The sequence below is a fragment of the Seriola aureovittata genome, chromosome 16 (genome assembly GCF_021018895.1).
Source record: "Seriola aureovittata isolate HTS-2021-v1 ecotype China chromosome 16, ASM2101889v1, whole genome shotgun sequence".
NCBI lineage: Eukaryota > Metazoa > Chordata > Actinopteri > Carangiformes > Carangidae > Seriola > Seriola aureovittata.
Genome location: NC_079379.1, coordinates 10,016,530 through 10,033,308, shown reverse-complemented (window position 1 = coordinate 10,033,308; position 16,779 = coordinate 10,016,530). Strand labels below are relative to the sequence as shown.

Sequence of the window (16,779 nt, the reverse complement as noted above, 5' to 3'; positions counted from 1 at the left end):
TAGGGATGGTTGGTTCAACCCAATTAACATTTTATTCAGGCTGGGACAAGTCCAGCTGAGGTGTTAATAAGTTCATTTCATTCAGAATAAGAGTAAATTGCCTTATCACCAGAACATGTTGCTGAAGATACAAGTTTAACTGTGATTCTACAACATTACTGATAAAAGGAGGATCGCTCTCTAATCTTTAAACAAAGCTGTCTCTTCTTAACTTAATAGGGGAGACTCTGACATTAGCACAAAGCTTGTCTCTCTGAGGTGCTGGGCTGCACAGCCTGGGACATTAGTCTTGCTGTCTGCATCAGCATCATTCAGTTGCAGAGGGAAATCAACGGGACGATTCCCTCTTCTGCATTTCTGGGCTTCAGTTCAATCAGGAATCTTGGGCTGAGAGAGTCATCTGTCTCTTTCTCCTCCTCCATCACCCTCTCTCTTCAGCTAAACCACACACACACACACACACACACACACACACACACTGACACACACACACTGACACACACACACACTGACACACACACACACTGACACACACACACCCTGCCTGCAGTTTCTACAGCTAGAGTTGGCTTAATGTCATTACAACACTACCACCGAAGGTTGGGCCCTATTTGATGGGGCCTGCTATACAAAAGCTGAATTTGGCTGCGAATGAGCCGCAGTCCCATCTCTCAGGCTCCCTGCAATAGGGTGCTGGATCTGTTTCCCCCTCTGGCTGGGATTTGGAGATTTGCTACCCAGACAAGAGAGCGAGCGGAAGCCTTTGCTCTCATTCACCACTCTAAATCTGTCGGGTGAGGGGGAGAGAGTGTGGAGTTTTCATCCAGGATGAGCTCATTGTTGTCTTTTATGTATTCTCTTTGCCCGGAGCCCCGTTTTCTACTAAGATGCTATCACTGTGCATTTCACACAGATACATTATCTGTGAGTGCTTGTGCTGCCTGATTTTCATCTTCACTGAAGTTTCAAAGTCGGATTAGGACAGCTGTGTGTTTTTTGAGTGTGGAATGAATGATAAGATTTCTGTTCATCGGGAGTTTGTAGACACCATGCTCATAGCAGTGCTGACCACTCGCCTAGAAAAGCTTCATGAGGAAGCTCTGGCATTGTTAGCCATCATTTTCATATGCATTGTCAGTTTATTTTAGTGATAACCAGAGGCAGTAGGCCAACTGTAGCAGCTTGACAGTTACAGACAGTAATAAAACACCGGGAACAAGTTTGACACAACATGAACATGTATCCACAATACAGTAACTTGTTTGTCAGTCATGTAGGAGGAACTGGAAGAGGCTTCTCACCTCCATTTTTCTCCCATGAGACCAAAATAGGTCACACGGCTGTTTTAGCGGGCACCACTTGTCAGGATAAAATTGCATAAAATTGTGTTAACTCAGACTACAGTGACTCAGGTTGAACCTTAAGAACTCTCACTGCACTTTCTCAGTCACTGAGGAAAACTCATCCCTGTGCTGAGATGCATTTGGGATGCCTCGACATAAGTGATGTGTAGCAGTGCATACAGCTACAGCGCTCTCCATTTAGCCACAAGCAATCCTTCATTCTTGGCACCGAGGTCCCGAAGTGTGCAAGCTTTACCATGTCCGGGGTGATATTTAACTGGAGGAATAACAAAAGGCTCATTGTCGTTCCTCTACTGGAAATTACCACCTTAATTTTGCCCCCCCCCACCAAACAAATCAGTGTCCTCTTCCTCCAGTACAATTATGCATGCAGAGTCACAGTTATGACAGAGTAGCTTTTTCTGTGTTTTACAAAGTCGGGAAGCCCCCCTGGTGATATCTTTATTCGGCATGGTTGCTCATTAGATTGCGTTGATCATTAAGGGCTGCTACATCAAACAAGTGCTCTCTGGGTTGCACTGGGCTCATGCTCATGTTGTCTATGTTCTTCTCAGCCTTTACAAAGGGGACCTGATCCAACAGTGGGTCTTTTGAAGCGGCCTTTTAGTTTTGTGTCTTTTTTTTCCATAGTGGAGTCTGTGAGCAATTTATATTATAACCGAAAGTAATATGCATTTTAAGTGTTAAAAACAAATGTCATCATAACAGTGCCTGCAATTGTTTATCAGTCCATCCAAGCAACTGAGGAAAAAGCCTTTAATTGTTGAAATAGTTGTTTACACTGAGTCATTCACTGAACGACTTAGGATGTTTGGCATCAACTTTTGTAAGAGTTGGCAATGTATTCTGTCACACTAGTTCAGTCAGATTAAGTAAATTTAAAAGGAACTTAATGCGAGCCCTAAAACAAGTTTAGTCTTGAAACATCTTCTGTTACTCTTTAACAATGCATGCATATATACTGTACATACATAGTGTAAGTGTTTAGTTAGATGTGCTTTTAAAGAAAATGGACCACACATTCAGCAGAAACATCATGTCTTTACATATGCAGGTAAGTTCTGACTGTGCTAACTAGCGGTCTGTCTTGCCCGAAGATGTTAAAGAGTGCTTTTTCCATTTGAGAGCTTTTCCCCTGGTTTGTTTATTGTCAATGCTTGCAGACAAGAAAGAGATGGAGACATTGTGGCTAGAAAGCTAATGTTTGCACATACAGATTTGTTTGGCGTAGGCAGCTGTCTGGCTATCAGTCAATGTCACTGTCATGCTGATGATAGAGGACTTGAGGTTCCTGCTTCATGGAAAGTTGGTTTAAAATAAAATGTTTTGATTGGCTCTATACAGAAAGGTTCTCTATCGACACAGACAGATAGCAATGGCATTTGGACTGGTGTATGCACAGACAAGATTTTATTTCTTTATTTCATTTTTTTTTTCTACAGAAAAAATAAAAATATAGGACAATATACAGAATAGATCTATATGCAGGGATTATTTAAAGGCATTTGATTTATATTATACTTAAATTATTGTTATTATTATGTTCATATGTTGTAAGGTTGAACATAAAGTATGCTTTTTCCAAACATTTAATTTATGAAGTAATGGTCAGTACATGTCACCTGTTAAAATTGGAAAAACCTTTTTCAAACATAAAACAGCAAATGCAGTTGCCTTTGATTGAGGTCTTCTAGGTATATTATAATATATCATATTATACTCAATTGTTGATTGTACAGCAGGACAATGCAGAGCAGTAAGGCACGTTCGAGTCTCAGAGACATCTTTTCTAGATTTGGACATCCTGCTATTCAAAGAGCAGGATGTCTTTCGCTGGAATGTTAATTCTGAATTAACCAGCTGAATTAACAAGATTTTCATTTTAATGCAAGTAAAAAAAATAAATTAAAAAAAGAGTATACCCTAGGCTAACTAGTTAGTTGGATAGCTACACTAGGTAGCACAGACTTCATGTGTCTGTGCTCTCTCTGCACTGAAGAGGCTAAAAGATTTGGGAATATATACTTCCTCAAAGACTCCCCTGTGGAGGAATGAAACATTGCTTCGTCACCACTATAGAGAAAAGGGACAGGGGGAGAGAAAAGCACTCTCCTCTGTTCTCTTCCATTATCTCATAGCCATAGAATATGAAACAGCAGAGACAGCTATGTGTTTTGAAATAATGATGAAGGAACCGCAGTGGTACAGAAGACAGTGTATAATTACTCAGCCCTGGCAGTAAATTCTGACCCCTCAGGATTTCGGAACCACAGTGGCAAGCCCATTCATGCAGATATGGCAGCTTTGGGGCAGCAGTAACTTGTGTTATGATGTAGGCACACTGACTTAATGATTGTCGAGCTTGCAGAGAGAGGTTGTGTAAAATGCTCAGTATCTCCTTGACTGGAGTGTTATTGAGCGCCTTGCACTGATGTTTAAGCCAATGAGGCGTAAATGTCTTACCGGCTTTCTCTACTGTCTCTTAGTAGCTCTACAGCTCATAGCAAAGCCATTATGCTCAAAGGCAGAGCAATAACAACTTTTTGTCCAGGGGAATCAGTTGTATGTAGACAGCATAACTGTGCACAGCTGTGTTTTTTAACATCCAGTTTTATGGTTTTAATTTCTGGCCATTGTGGTGTCTTAATAGAGCATTTTTTTCTCCCAGTTCCCCGCTTTACTGCAGCAGGTGGATGTTTGGCTGAAGATAAGATGATTTTTAAGCTGTAGATGGCTGTGGGCAGCTGCCCTCAGTTTACCCTCACTGCAGGATTTTAAGCCTAGAGCCTTGCAGTGGTGGATTTAGTATATTTAGTGTGTAGCTCCAAAATGTAGTGGTCTTTCTGAGCATTACAGCCTTTGAGTTGAGTTGCTTCACATCTGTAGTGAGGATAGTCTGAGGGCCAGCATAAGTAAGTCATCAGGGGTTGTACATGTATGTTAATGTCCGTACACCTTATCAATAGCTTTAATGTAAATCTGTCTTGTTCTTTTTCCAAATTGTGATGAAGTATTCAAACATGTTCTTATGGGAATGTCTTCAATAGAGATATCAGCCTGTAATGATTAGGCCTGTAATTTTGCTGCTGTTTTTTCTTGGTGTTTGTGTTTGTGATATCCAATTGATTAGCCGCCCGTTATGACAGCAAAGCTCTTTGTATGCCAGTAATTACTCCCTATGTCTGGGATTCACTGCTGCCTGCTGTTTCTGCCTGGCTCTCCCGGTGCCTTCCCTATTTTTGGTCGATGGTAACAGTGGGTTTTGATAAAAGAGAAGCCTTTGCCCCAGTGGACTCTTTGGCTAAATGTGGAACTGGCATGCCTTTCATCCATTTCCTTTGATTCACACGTCGCAGTTTGAAATTCAGTGACTTACGCTTTTGGGAACGTCACATTTCTTATCCCCCTCCTTACCTTTTAAATTGACTGAGAGTACAAATCTTCAGTTGCCTTTGAATCATTCTCGTTTCAATGACATTTAACATAATTGTAAATCCAGCATTGTTTATAGCTTGGCTTATTGGTGCTGCAGCCTTTAACAAAGAATTTAGGGCGGAGAATATGTTACCTGAAGGACTGGCTTGGAAAATGTGGTTGAAGAATACTGAATGAGAGAAGTGTAGGTTCCTTTAACACTTACAGTAGACCATACCTTTCTTGCCACTTGGGAGCAAAGTGATGGTAGGTCACATCACCTTTTTAAGTTAATATGGTAAATTTGCTAGTAAACAGTTGCTTATTTACACATCTAGCAGCGCAAAATTATCATTCATTTAGAGTCGTTTTTCTGAACACCTGGCAAATGTAAATTCAATTATCAGTATTTTTGTTGTGTTTTTGGTCTCTACCAACCTCTGAGGCCCTTTTACAGATAAATGCTCCACCGTGTTCAGCAGCTCGTTGCTGTGTCTGTCTGCTTTTTGGTGCCGAGCAGGTGGTGTACAGTGAGTTTTTAAAGGTTTTTCAATGACATCAGCTGCCTGCTGTGGCTGAAAATGACTGTGAAAGCAGTGGGAGTGAAACAAACCAGTAAAGTTGTGGCTGGACAGCTAAACGAGCTGAAACTCATTATACAAGCTAAGGGGATCTGCGCATTCGGGTGATAATTCTCTGTAGGATTGTCACTATAACCGACTCCTTTCACACTTTCACATTCTTTTCAGCTTGCCATTTGACACATTTTTATTTTAAAACGATCAATTACAGCCACTCTAAGAGTCAAGGCCTCCCTGACATACCCGTACAGTATTTCAAGCGCAGTGACTTAAATCATAGTTGACTTAATTTCCTGCATTGCCTTTAGAACGTCTGGGTTGGATGTGTTTAATTTAAGCAAAAACATTTGGCTGAGCAGATTTGATGGTATCGAGTCTCTGCTAATAATTACTTTCCATCTTGAGGTATCTAAATATATTTTATGCCTGCAGAAATTTAAATTGTATCAATTTTTCATAATAAGTTTAAACCGCAAATTAAATCAGCAGTGAAAATCACCTGGGTCCTGCCTTTTACATCATTGTCCACTCACTAGTGCTCAGCTCAAGATTGCACAGCCTTAAGTTTCGACCCTTCCTCCCCTGCATGTCCCCTGCAATCTTAAATTATTTTCACAGATTTAACACTGAGCTGCTTCCATTCGGTCTCTCAGAGGTTGGAATCTGTTTTGACTTAGTCAGGTGAACTGCAGCGCACTTGAAATAGAGAGTGTTGCAGTGGCTTCACCATCAGGCCTTTCTTTTTGACAGAATGATTATGGCCTTTACAGTACACTCCCCACATCGCTGTTAGTGACACTCATCTTTGTCCATGCTCTTAATCTCCAGCGCTGAGAACCACGCTTCAAATTTTCCATCTGGCGTCCATGTAGTGTGCAGGAACTGTCAGAGAAACATCTGTTGCAATTGAAGTCCACTCATCAGTTGTCAACGCAGCATATTCATCTGTCAGGATTTTTCAGAGCTTTCCTTTGGAGGAGTCATATGCGATTATGGAGGGGCTACATGTCTCAAAACTGTAGTATTTTTCTCAAGATCATGGATTTATACCAGATATCTTAGTCTCTGTGAAATATTAATGGGCTGCATGTTTTTGCAAATGAAATGCTCCCATTCATCAGTTATACCAGTTAGTAAACAGCTGACATTTTGTTTTTATGAGCCAGGCAGAAGTTTTTTAATGTGTGCTGAATGTAATGCTAAAAGCTCAGTCTCCGGCTCTGCAAGTAGGCATGTATTATGAAAGCTCGTTATAATAGTTGTGGAGCAATATTGCATTTGCTCTTTGCTAATAATACAGTCAGCACCCTTCTGAATCTTGCCTTTTACTCAGGGAGTTACAAAGATGACCCAAATACATGTAGTAAATTAGCAGGAGTATGCTGTGCTGTAGGTGAGGTGGTAGTTTTCACCTTCATCATTCATTGGAGGGGATTCAAGTGAATGCTTTGCTTATTTTACCCAACACTTTCTTGTCCTGTCCATGTTCAGTCACGCATATTTCATGGGAGATGGGAAGCTAAGGTGTGTGCGTAATTCATAGTAGCACAGCCCACACAAGGAGAGAAGGAGCTTAATCTTTTAAAAGTTTGCTTTGAACTGCTGCGTTTTTGCAATGATGCAGTGGAATATTAAGGCTGTGATAGGAACTTTTTGAAGATTGATCAAGGTAATGTCAGTTAAAGCTTCTCTCTTTGATAGGTTGTAGTTTACATTTTACAAACCATCTACTTAATAAGGGTACAAGGGTGTTAAGGGAGGCTGCCTCATCTTGTCATATCCCCCTTACTTGAGAATGCTTTCTGCACAGTAATTGTTGTGGTGTTAAACCAGTACTTGTTGGGGTTCAGATTTCTCATCTTTGTTCTGGAATTGTTAATCAATACTAACCTAGCTGTAGTCGGTTAATTGTATGGCACATGGCTACCTCTGCGTAGTGTTATTAAACACAGAAAGCACAGTTGCCTAATGGTTTTGCCATGGATGGATTTCCTGCACATCAGCCTACAGTTTTACAAGTGCTTATAATCTCGACCTCTGCTATTAGTGCTGACCCGCAGTCTGTGTGATCCCTTTGTAATTACAACCTATATTTATGATACTTTTTAAAAATGAAGCTTTTCACACTCATCATATGCTCAAATACTTTTCAGAAAATCGACCTCAACTTTCTCTTTGTTCTTTTACATACTAATGACCAAAAAATAGAGCTCCCTGTACAGTCTATGCATATCAGTGCCAAATTTCATGGCAATCCAGCCAACAGATGTCAAGACATTTGACTAAAAACCAAAAATGTCAACTTAATGGTGGCACTACAAGAAACATCAATGAATCATTGAATTCATTAGGATTCATCCACAGGAAAACATGAATGTTTGTAGAATTTTTTTTTTGGAAATCCATCCAATAGTTGTTCAGATATATCCGTCTGGACTGAAGCCCGTCCGAACTTTGAGATGCTGATGTTGATATTTGGCAGTTTAAAAATCCGCTAACGACACATTTAATTAAAGTAAATTTTTACAACATAAGCAAACGTCTCGATGCAGACTACAGACAGTGTTACCTAAAAGGAATGTGTCACACCACACAGTAAAACAAGGCTATTTCTCACATTCTCCTCAGGTTTCATTCCTGCATAGGAAGTAGAAACGTTGTGGTTGCAGGTTTGTCTTAGTTGGCCTCATTGGACTCAGTTGACCAGGCACATTCTTCTTCTTCCTCCTATCATGGAGAGCCGATAGATCACAGTGAGCAACTGCTTTGTTTACATCACAAAACTCTTTGTACTTGTTCAGTTGAAAATACAGGAAGCTATGGAGTGTGAAATGATTTAGTTGTTCCAAACCCCTTCTTGAAATTTCTTAATAAACCTCCACAGCCTCGTGCCCTTCACTGGCAATAGGTTAAATGCCCCCCATTTTCTCTTTCACCAAAGTTTTTGTAAACATTTGTTTAAAGTTTTGTGATTTGCTGCTGAACAACCACTGTAGAGTCGTGCTTTCTCTGGTGGAGCTTGCCTATCTATTTCTTAACTATATTTTATGTACTCCAAGGTTTTTGGTTGAACAGCGGCCAAAAGCGATCCAAGATTTAATTGTATATTAATGTAAAAAAAGAGAAAAGCAAATTTAATGTATAGCCAAGAAATATTTTGAATTTTTTACTCAATATATGACTTATTAGGTAATTTTAGATTTTTAAATCCTTACTGTCCAGCAATGAATAAGCCACCTGAAATGAAATGGATAATCTTTTACATTCATGTTTTAGACTTGCTCTGTTTTAGATCTGCGCCTACTGCATGCATGATCACTGTGCATTCTTGACCCTGTTTGGATAATTTATTATTCAATGCTTCTCTGCGTTGTTATAGCTTGTGTAAGCATCTTGTCTAGCTTGGCTAAGGAAATGGCCTAATTAAAGATCGATTGTTCTATTAGACCCACAAGGCATTATTCGTCCCTGCTGTTGTGATGGGTATTGCCAAGCTATTTTCACACAGGTGTGAATGAGAGCCTCTGTGTCTGAAAACATAATTAGGATGTCAATAGCAGTGACTCTACTTCTCTAGAAATCTGATGTCAGGAAAATGTAGAGCTCATTGGCAAATTGCCTTCATTAAACTCCAACTTAGTGTTTTACACAAAAAGCAGAACTTTGCAAGACTGAACAAAAAGCTTAAGCCACAAGCTTCCTTACATGTTTGCTGTTACAGTAAGAGACGTTGCATGAACACATTCACAGAACAGCAGCTAGGCACAAGTCTTTATCAGACTGTGCTCCATTTCAGAACTGAATTGCTCTGCTCCCAAGAGCCTTTTGTTCACAGCCCAAACTGTTTTATGTGCGAGTCTCTATCTTGACTGTCAAAATGTGGCGGTATTGGCACAAATAAACAATGTTAGTTTATAGCCATTCAGTGTCTAATGGTCCCAGTTAGAGCTGGAGCACAGTAATGTGTATTGAAGTTATTCCCGTAGGCAAGCCAATATTTATGCCATTATGTCTCTTTACCTCAAGATGCATTGCCATTTCCAATATTCATTCATTAGTTTCAACAGGCCGTATTTTGGCTGTTTGCATATTGACACTATGGTCTTACACCCCGTCCAGGCACAAAAAACAGAAACCATCTGGTTCTATTACTGCTGCCAGCTGGTTCATTCTCAAAAGTTTAGATTAGAGGAGCATATTTTTTTCAATTAAATGTTAAAAACTGTTCAGAATACATATTTAATAAATCCAATACTGTGATTGAAATTCCTGTGTTGATTGTTCATGGTGTATCTTGCAAGGTTCTTAGTATGTCCTACATTTTCTTTTATTTATGTTTCCCCCATTTTCATCAAATTTCGAAGACATGGTTGCTGTACATACTGTAGGCCTTACGTCTACCAACACTTTTTGCTCACAGGAGGGTATAGAAAGTTATATGCCACCGCTGTGACATATCAACACTATCCACTTCTTTTGACCTGCTTTTTTCTAAAGCCAGTCACCCAGTCACCCTGACCAACAAGTAAGACAGGAACCGCACTAGGATTTACACTCGTTAACCTCTACGTGACCTCCATGGGACTTGCTTGAGGTTCTTTAAACGACGTTTCACCTCTCACCTGGAAAGTGTCTTGAATTCAGTTCAGAGACCTTTCAGATGGGAGGTGAAACATCTTCAAGAACCTCAAGTATGTCCAGTTGCGTTCATATTGCTCTTAGAGATACCATGACTAGGCTGACTTAGTATTATCAGACTTTGTACGGCCACAAACCAAGTACATCATTATAATGTACCACATGCTGGACTATGACAGACTTGCTTCTCTTAGACTTTATTCACAGCTGTGTTTTAAGCCTTAGGACAAGTGTTTAATGTAGGGTTGCAACTAACAATCATTTTCATTATGGATTAATCTGCCGAATATTTTCTCAATTAATTAGTTTGTCAATAAAATGGCAGAAAAATAATCAAAGCTTCCCACTATAATTTCCCAAAGGTCAAGATGATGTATTCAGATGTCTTGTTTTATTCACCAAACAATCCATAACACAAACATATTCAGTATGCAATCAGATACGACAAAAACAAGCAGTAAATCATCTCATCTGACAAACCGTAACTAGCAAATGTTTGGAATTTTCCCTTGAAATTTTTTTTTAACAATTGTTTATCATCAAAGTAGTTGCTGACTCCTCTTCTATAGATCGAGTATTCAATTAATCCACTAGTCATTGGAGCTTTAGTTTGATATTCAATAATCTTTTTGGAGTTAAAAATAATGCCTAATTTCCAAAAGTGTTATAATTAAACAGCTCTTCCTGGACCCTGTTTTTTTCCCACTCAAGATTCAATTGGAAGAATGCTCACTGCAGTGTCAGCAAGTGTTCATACAATGAGTTTAGGATAATTATATTTTTGCCTGTTTGAGATTTTTGGAAATGGTTGACCTGGCAGAGTAATCAGCTCTGTATTTGGTATTTATCTCCTAATGATATTGTTCATATGTTTTTTGCTGCTCTGGTTTGTGTAAACAACTCTACATCAACTGAAACAGTGCTTCATTGAACCTACTGCATATTCAGGCAGGCCAGTAATTTCGGCGGATGTTTAATTTGATATTTAGCAAGTCGTGTCTTGTCGCATGTGCACAGTATTGCCATCACACATCCACAGAATACAGTTATCTTGCGCACACACACACACACGCACACACACCTCCACCTTTAAACGAAGTGATGCAGCACCCTGATAATATGCCAGGATGCCTCGTCTTGTCAGGTGATGGCAGCCATGCCGGACACTCAGCACTATTAAAGCTTTGGCAGCTGTCCAGTGAGCCAGTTAGTGTGACCCTTTCCATCAGCATGGTGGTATTAGTTTTGGGGCAGGAGGGGAAAGTGTGCAGTGGGACTGAAAACTAACTGTTGTGCAATTCTCAGGTAATCCAACCAGAAAGTCCTGTTGAGTCCTTTAAAAGGCAAATTTTATAGGCTGCAGATAGTTGTAATCCTCTTGTCTAAGTGCCTGTGAAACAGTAACAGTAAGACTAAGAGCCTAATCAGGAGACCAGATTTATAGATGGAGCCACAGGTATATCTACTGGTTCAAGAAATGGTCCTTCAGGTGGATTATGCTTGTTCTTGTACTGTCTCAGTGAGTACTTGTCCTAAGTAAGTGTCGATCCGGCTAGTAGCTACTAGCATTATACTGTACAGGCTCTACAGCAAAAGGCAACCATACTTGACGCATTTAGCAATTAAAGCTCAGTGTTAGTCTGGTTTCTCTGGTTGTTTCTCAGTTTCTCATCCACTCAAAATGGCCGCCACTTTCTCCAACTGTTTAGGGAAGTTTGTTTGCTGAATCTGCTTAATCTGCTAGTGTGTTTTGTCAGAGTTGATGATGGTGTTGTTTGTGGTAGCATAGGCAAGATAAAGAAAATAGTCGTGGTGTGAGGAGCAGTGATGGCTGGCATTAGGGGAGTGACTCTGGGACGCCAGTGATCACTGTCTAGCCTCCTGGAGGTGTCGTGGGACCAACTAGACGAAACTCTGGTGAAAGGAGGTTCCCACCTGATGACCCCAAAGACATGTTAGTTATCACTGCTCATTAGTCTGTATAGCTAAATTAATAGTTATCATAGGACATGTTAAGCTTAGGGAGCTATTCACTACTGAGTCTGGTCCATTTTCTGTAGCACAAGCTTCTTGTGTTTATCTTAAATTCCACTATTACTATACATGTTTTTTTTTTTTTTTTTTGCTCTGTTTGATTAAACTTTCATTTAATATAGTTACTAGATCTAATGTTATGGATTAATGGCAAGCATAGCTACTCACTTTTTTTTTTTTAAAGTATATTTTTTGGGCTTTTTATGCCTTTATTTGATAGTATAGTGGAGAGAGACAGGAATCGGGGAGGCAGAGAGAGGGGGAATGACATGCAGCGAAGGGCTGTCCGATGCGGGATTTGAACCGGGGCCAACTGCAGCGAGGACTGTAGCCTCTACACATGGGGCGCCTGCTTAGACCACTACGCTACACGACGCCCCAGCTACTCACTTTTTAACGAAATATCATTGGCATCTTTCTTACCTCATAGTGTGTCTTGTACCTATTACTGCGTTGTTCACAGACATCCTGTTGACGTTCTTCTAAAAACGGACCATTTTTTCTTTAAAAACCCTTTGATGAGGTGTCATGGGTTGAGCTCCTTTCATTATAGACTTTTGTTGCCTTTTGAAAAACCCAATAACGAGACACCTTGGAGATGATCAAACATGCCCATGTAATGGGCGTCTCATTGTGTGAACCTCATGTTGTACTTGCTCACTTGCCTTCATGGTCCCAAAGCAGGCTCTCATTTATAGGTTATTCATTCAGAATTTGAACAGAGTTGGCTAATTAGTCAAGCTGGTGATTACACCCCTGGAACCAAAAGTCTATTTAGACATTCACCATATCGAGAAGCAATGATGCATCTGATTATGTAGTCCGTACAGAATGAGGCATTACTGGCTTGTAAACAGCAATGGAGCCCACTTAGTCATGCTGATGATGATGGCCCTGTCTCAACAGGAAACTAGTGAAATGGACCTTAATTAAAATGAATTATGATGTCTGCAGGGGGCCCTGAGTGATCTAAAGTGCACAATATGCCACTCCTAATTTTAATTTTTGCTTTGAGATATTATCTGAGGAGTTGATTATAGGGACCCATTTTTCCTTTCATCTTCCTAGCTATTAATGCAGGATTGTTTTTTTTTTATAGTGTTGGGGGTTTGCTGCTTAGCTTGAGGCTCAATTGCCAGTGGTTGGAGGTGCTGGAGTGGCATCACTAGTCATCATGTGCCCTGTCGCCTGAGACCATATTGGCAGCTATGCATTAAATTGCTAATGTGCCTGGCAGAGCTACATTATCCGCCCCATCAAAGTGACAAGGGCAGGGATAAAGCACTCTGCTTGGCTGTCCATGAGATCATTGGAAAATGGGTTTTGTGGATAAGGCTTGGCAGCGTGCAGAGTTGTCTTTTAGAATGTTTTCTTTGAATTTGCTTTGTTTCTGCCTCGCTGATTTGACAGCTGCAGAACAATGAGGCAGAAGTGGCTGGCCAGTTCCACCTGCATAGGAAGTCCCACTGTGGTAGAGCTCTCTCACACCTGGCTGCCTCTGTGGCTTTACACTTTTTAACATTGTGGTTCCTTGCACATCTCATTATTTAAGGAAATAGACTCAGACGTTGAAAGAAGAAAACTATTGTCTGGGCTGCTGTCTGATTGTGAAAGAGCAGTATGATTGGCTATGCAAGTTATATGAAGACAATTAAGTTGTGGTGAATAAACGCATGAATCTTAAGTGGCTTATTTAATTTAAGATGGCTTTTGTTATCTGTTTCTAAAACTGAGATGCAAGTATATTTGTATCTGTGTGACTCCTGTGTTCCAGCTGGACAGTTCAGACAAGATCATTTTAAGAGGCACAGTGCCTGTTATAGTCTTCTATTTTTTCCCCCAAGTTTTAATCCAAGGCATAGAGACTGATGAAACGATGTAGGGCTCAAAAATCGTGATGACTGTCAGCCATTGGCGATGGACGATGGCTGAATTGGGGATGAAAAAGTTGGAAATGGTCACTGTGGAGTGAGTTATAGGTAAACTGGGTCTTTTTAAAAATGAAAAATGGTGCTCAAGATGAATACAAAGGACAAGCTCTCATTATTGGCTTTGAAATGACTGGCAGCCATGTGCTGCCCAAAAACAAGAACCAAGGTGGGAGGCCCTGCATGAAAGAAGAGAGTTCCGGTTTCAGGTGCGATGTGGAGGCGGTAGAAAACCAGCCACCTTGTGATGATTAATGAGCTGCAGCTCATGCCAGCAATTTTAAACACAGCATCCTGATCATGAGTGTAAGTGGCCCACACTAGCAGCTTTGTGACGAGTCTGCTGCTGCCTCTCCTCCATTCCGACTTACTCACACACACACACACACACACAAACACACACAGGGAACCATAAACTGAAAAAGTGCCTGCTGAATCTCAAACTGTGTAGTAGATGGAGGTGAGGAAATGCTGTTGATTTGGTTTGGGGCTGTTGACAGACTTGTGCTGTCTTTTGAGGCCACACTTTTTTTCTGCTCGTATGACTGTGTTGACAGTTATTTTCTGGCCATAATGAACATACCAGTAGCCTTAATCACTGCAATGTTAGTAAAATTTATTTTATTAACAGGTTATGTGTTCGTTTCATTTTACTGTTTGTATTTTAGGGTAGTAGAGATTTTAGATTTTAGAATTAATGAAATTTGGAAGAATGTTACACCAATACCGCAGAGGAGAACTGATCAATTTACTGTGGAGATCTAAATTCTGATTCGAATACAGTATGTTTTGTTTAATAATTTAAGGTATTTTTTCAAAATGTAAAACTTGTTCACAATTTTTATAATAATTACTGCAAGTTCAAAAATGAAAATACCTGCCACTTGTATATTTGTATGATGGTCTGTCTTTGATGCAGATGCAGATAAAATGTCTAAATATCAAAATACCAAACTTAGACTCGGTGGACTGACAATATGATGTGTGCAGGTCAGAGGCAGCATTGGCCTTTATACACAGTGCTGTTATAAATACTGTTACTACACTGTAAACTTAGGCAGGCACGTGTATGATTTGAAGATATACATAAATGCAAATTCACAGCATCAGCATACTGAGACTCTTCAGCCTGCTGTTACTGCAGCACAACAGCCGTGCATGTAAATTCAGTCTTGGGGAAAGCAGTTGGAGAACAGATAAGATAAACACAAAACTGAAGATTAAAACTGAATCTCATGTGTATATATGGCTTTGTACTGTTTGGTACCATCTTAAGCTCGTCATAGTAACTTTACCTTTTGTTGGTTGACAATATTGTTATACTTGATGTAATATGAATCAAAGAACCTCTCCAAAGAGCTGATCAGTCACAGATGAGGTTATTTCGGTATACTGTTCATCACTATTAGAGACAACCAGAACAGGTAATTATCCTCTAGCAAACTGCTCTGCCTTGCTATAGGTTCTCCATACATAAAGTGCCTTATATTAGTTACATGGGCCTCTGAACATACCACAAAACAGCCCACATTAATGAGCTGTGTAACGAAGAAGGTGCCTCTGAAAATTTACTGAACGCTTGCTTCTTCTGCCTCTCTGGCAGCAGTCCTCTCAACACTGTCAGCTCTTTCGTTCTGCTGCTTGACAGTGCTCCAACCCCCTCGGCTTAGCTCAGCTACAGTGTGAATCAAGGCCTGTTTGCAGTGATATTGCTTATATTTATTCTTAGGGAGGTTTTTTTTTTTTTTTTTTGGTCGTTATTTCTCTGTCTCAACACCAGACCCATTTTATGTCTTTGTCACCTCAGCACATGCCAGTGGTTTACAGTTGGAATTATCTGTACAATAAGGGTTCTGAAAAATGCCACATTGTGTTAGAGCCCTTCAACTTTTCATTTTTAACTGAGGGCTGACCTGAGAGATGTGGGCATCAACACAAAGGCTAATGCAGGGAATAGAGGCTCTATCTTCCCTATTCTGAAAGGCAAATTCTCTGTAATTTAGCCATTCTTCTGGTGTTCTGGAAATCTGGAAATAAAATAACCTATTCTTCCCTATGGTTAAGTGTTTTTTTTCTCTGTCACTAGCTATAACATTTTAGCAAAATATGCTCTATAAATTGGATTAGATGTTCTTCTCTGTGTGTGCTTATTATTTCACCATATACTCAACCATCCCTCTTCTCTCTTTCTTCTGTTGCTTAAGGTTCAACTATAGATCGACACATCATCTCACCACAAATGGCTTCTACGAGTTCCTCAACTGGTTTGATGAAAGGGCCTGGTACCCATTGGGAAGGATTGTTGGTGGCACAGTAAGTTTTTCCACATTCATTTGTTTCATTGTTCATCATCTCCAGGGTGTCTTTTTAGGAATGGAGATTTACATACAGACATTGATCTTGTGAAGTAAGTAAGAAGGAGAATAAATGAGATACTCATGAAGTTTGAATAGGCTGACAGGAGCACGCACAGAAATGTAAGTGATGGTTTGTAAAAAATAAATACATAAAATATAATATGGAGAAAAGATGTGCACTTGGGGTATCACACTGCCTGGCCTGTCCCGGAGGGCTCGTGCAGGGGAGCTGGGAAAGAGGCTCCAGCTGACTGACGAACCTCCGATTGAGGAGGAGCAGTACAGCTTCCCGGACAGTGTCTCACTGGGTCTCTTGTGGTGGAGCAGTTTGGGAATATGAAATGCTGAGGCCGCTCTGTATGTATTCATAGCTATAAGTCAAAAATATTTGAATACATTGGACTTCACCATTGTTTTTCCCTGATGATTTTCATGATACAATCCAAAGTAACAGTGGAGGTGT

General features: G+C 40.1%; 1 protein-coding gene across 2 annotated transcripts in view; it reads left to right on the top strand.

Annotated features, from left to right (window-relative positions):
• LOC130183776 (dolichyl-diphosphooligosaccharide--protein glycosyltransferase subunit STT3B) overlaps positions 1-16,779 on the top strand; it is a 79,338-nt gene that overhangs the window by 17,471 nt on the left and 45,088 nt on the right. For both annotated transcript variants that reach the window (XM_056399460.1, XM_056399459.1), the window contains exon 2: positions 16,164-16,272. In XM_056399460.1, the coding sequence (XP_056255435.1) occupies positions 16,164-16,272 (109 nt within the window). The remainder of the gene's footprint in view (positions 1-16,163; positions 16,273-16,779) is intronic.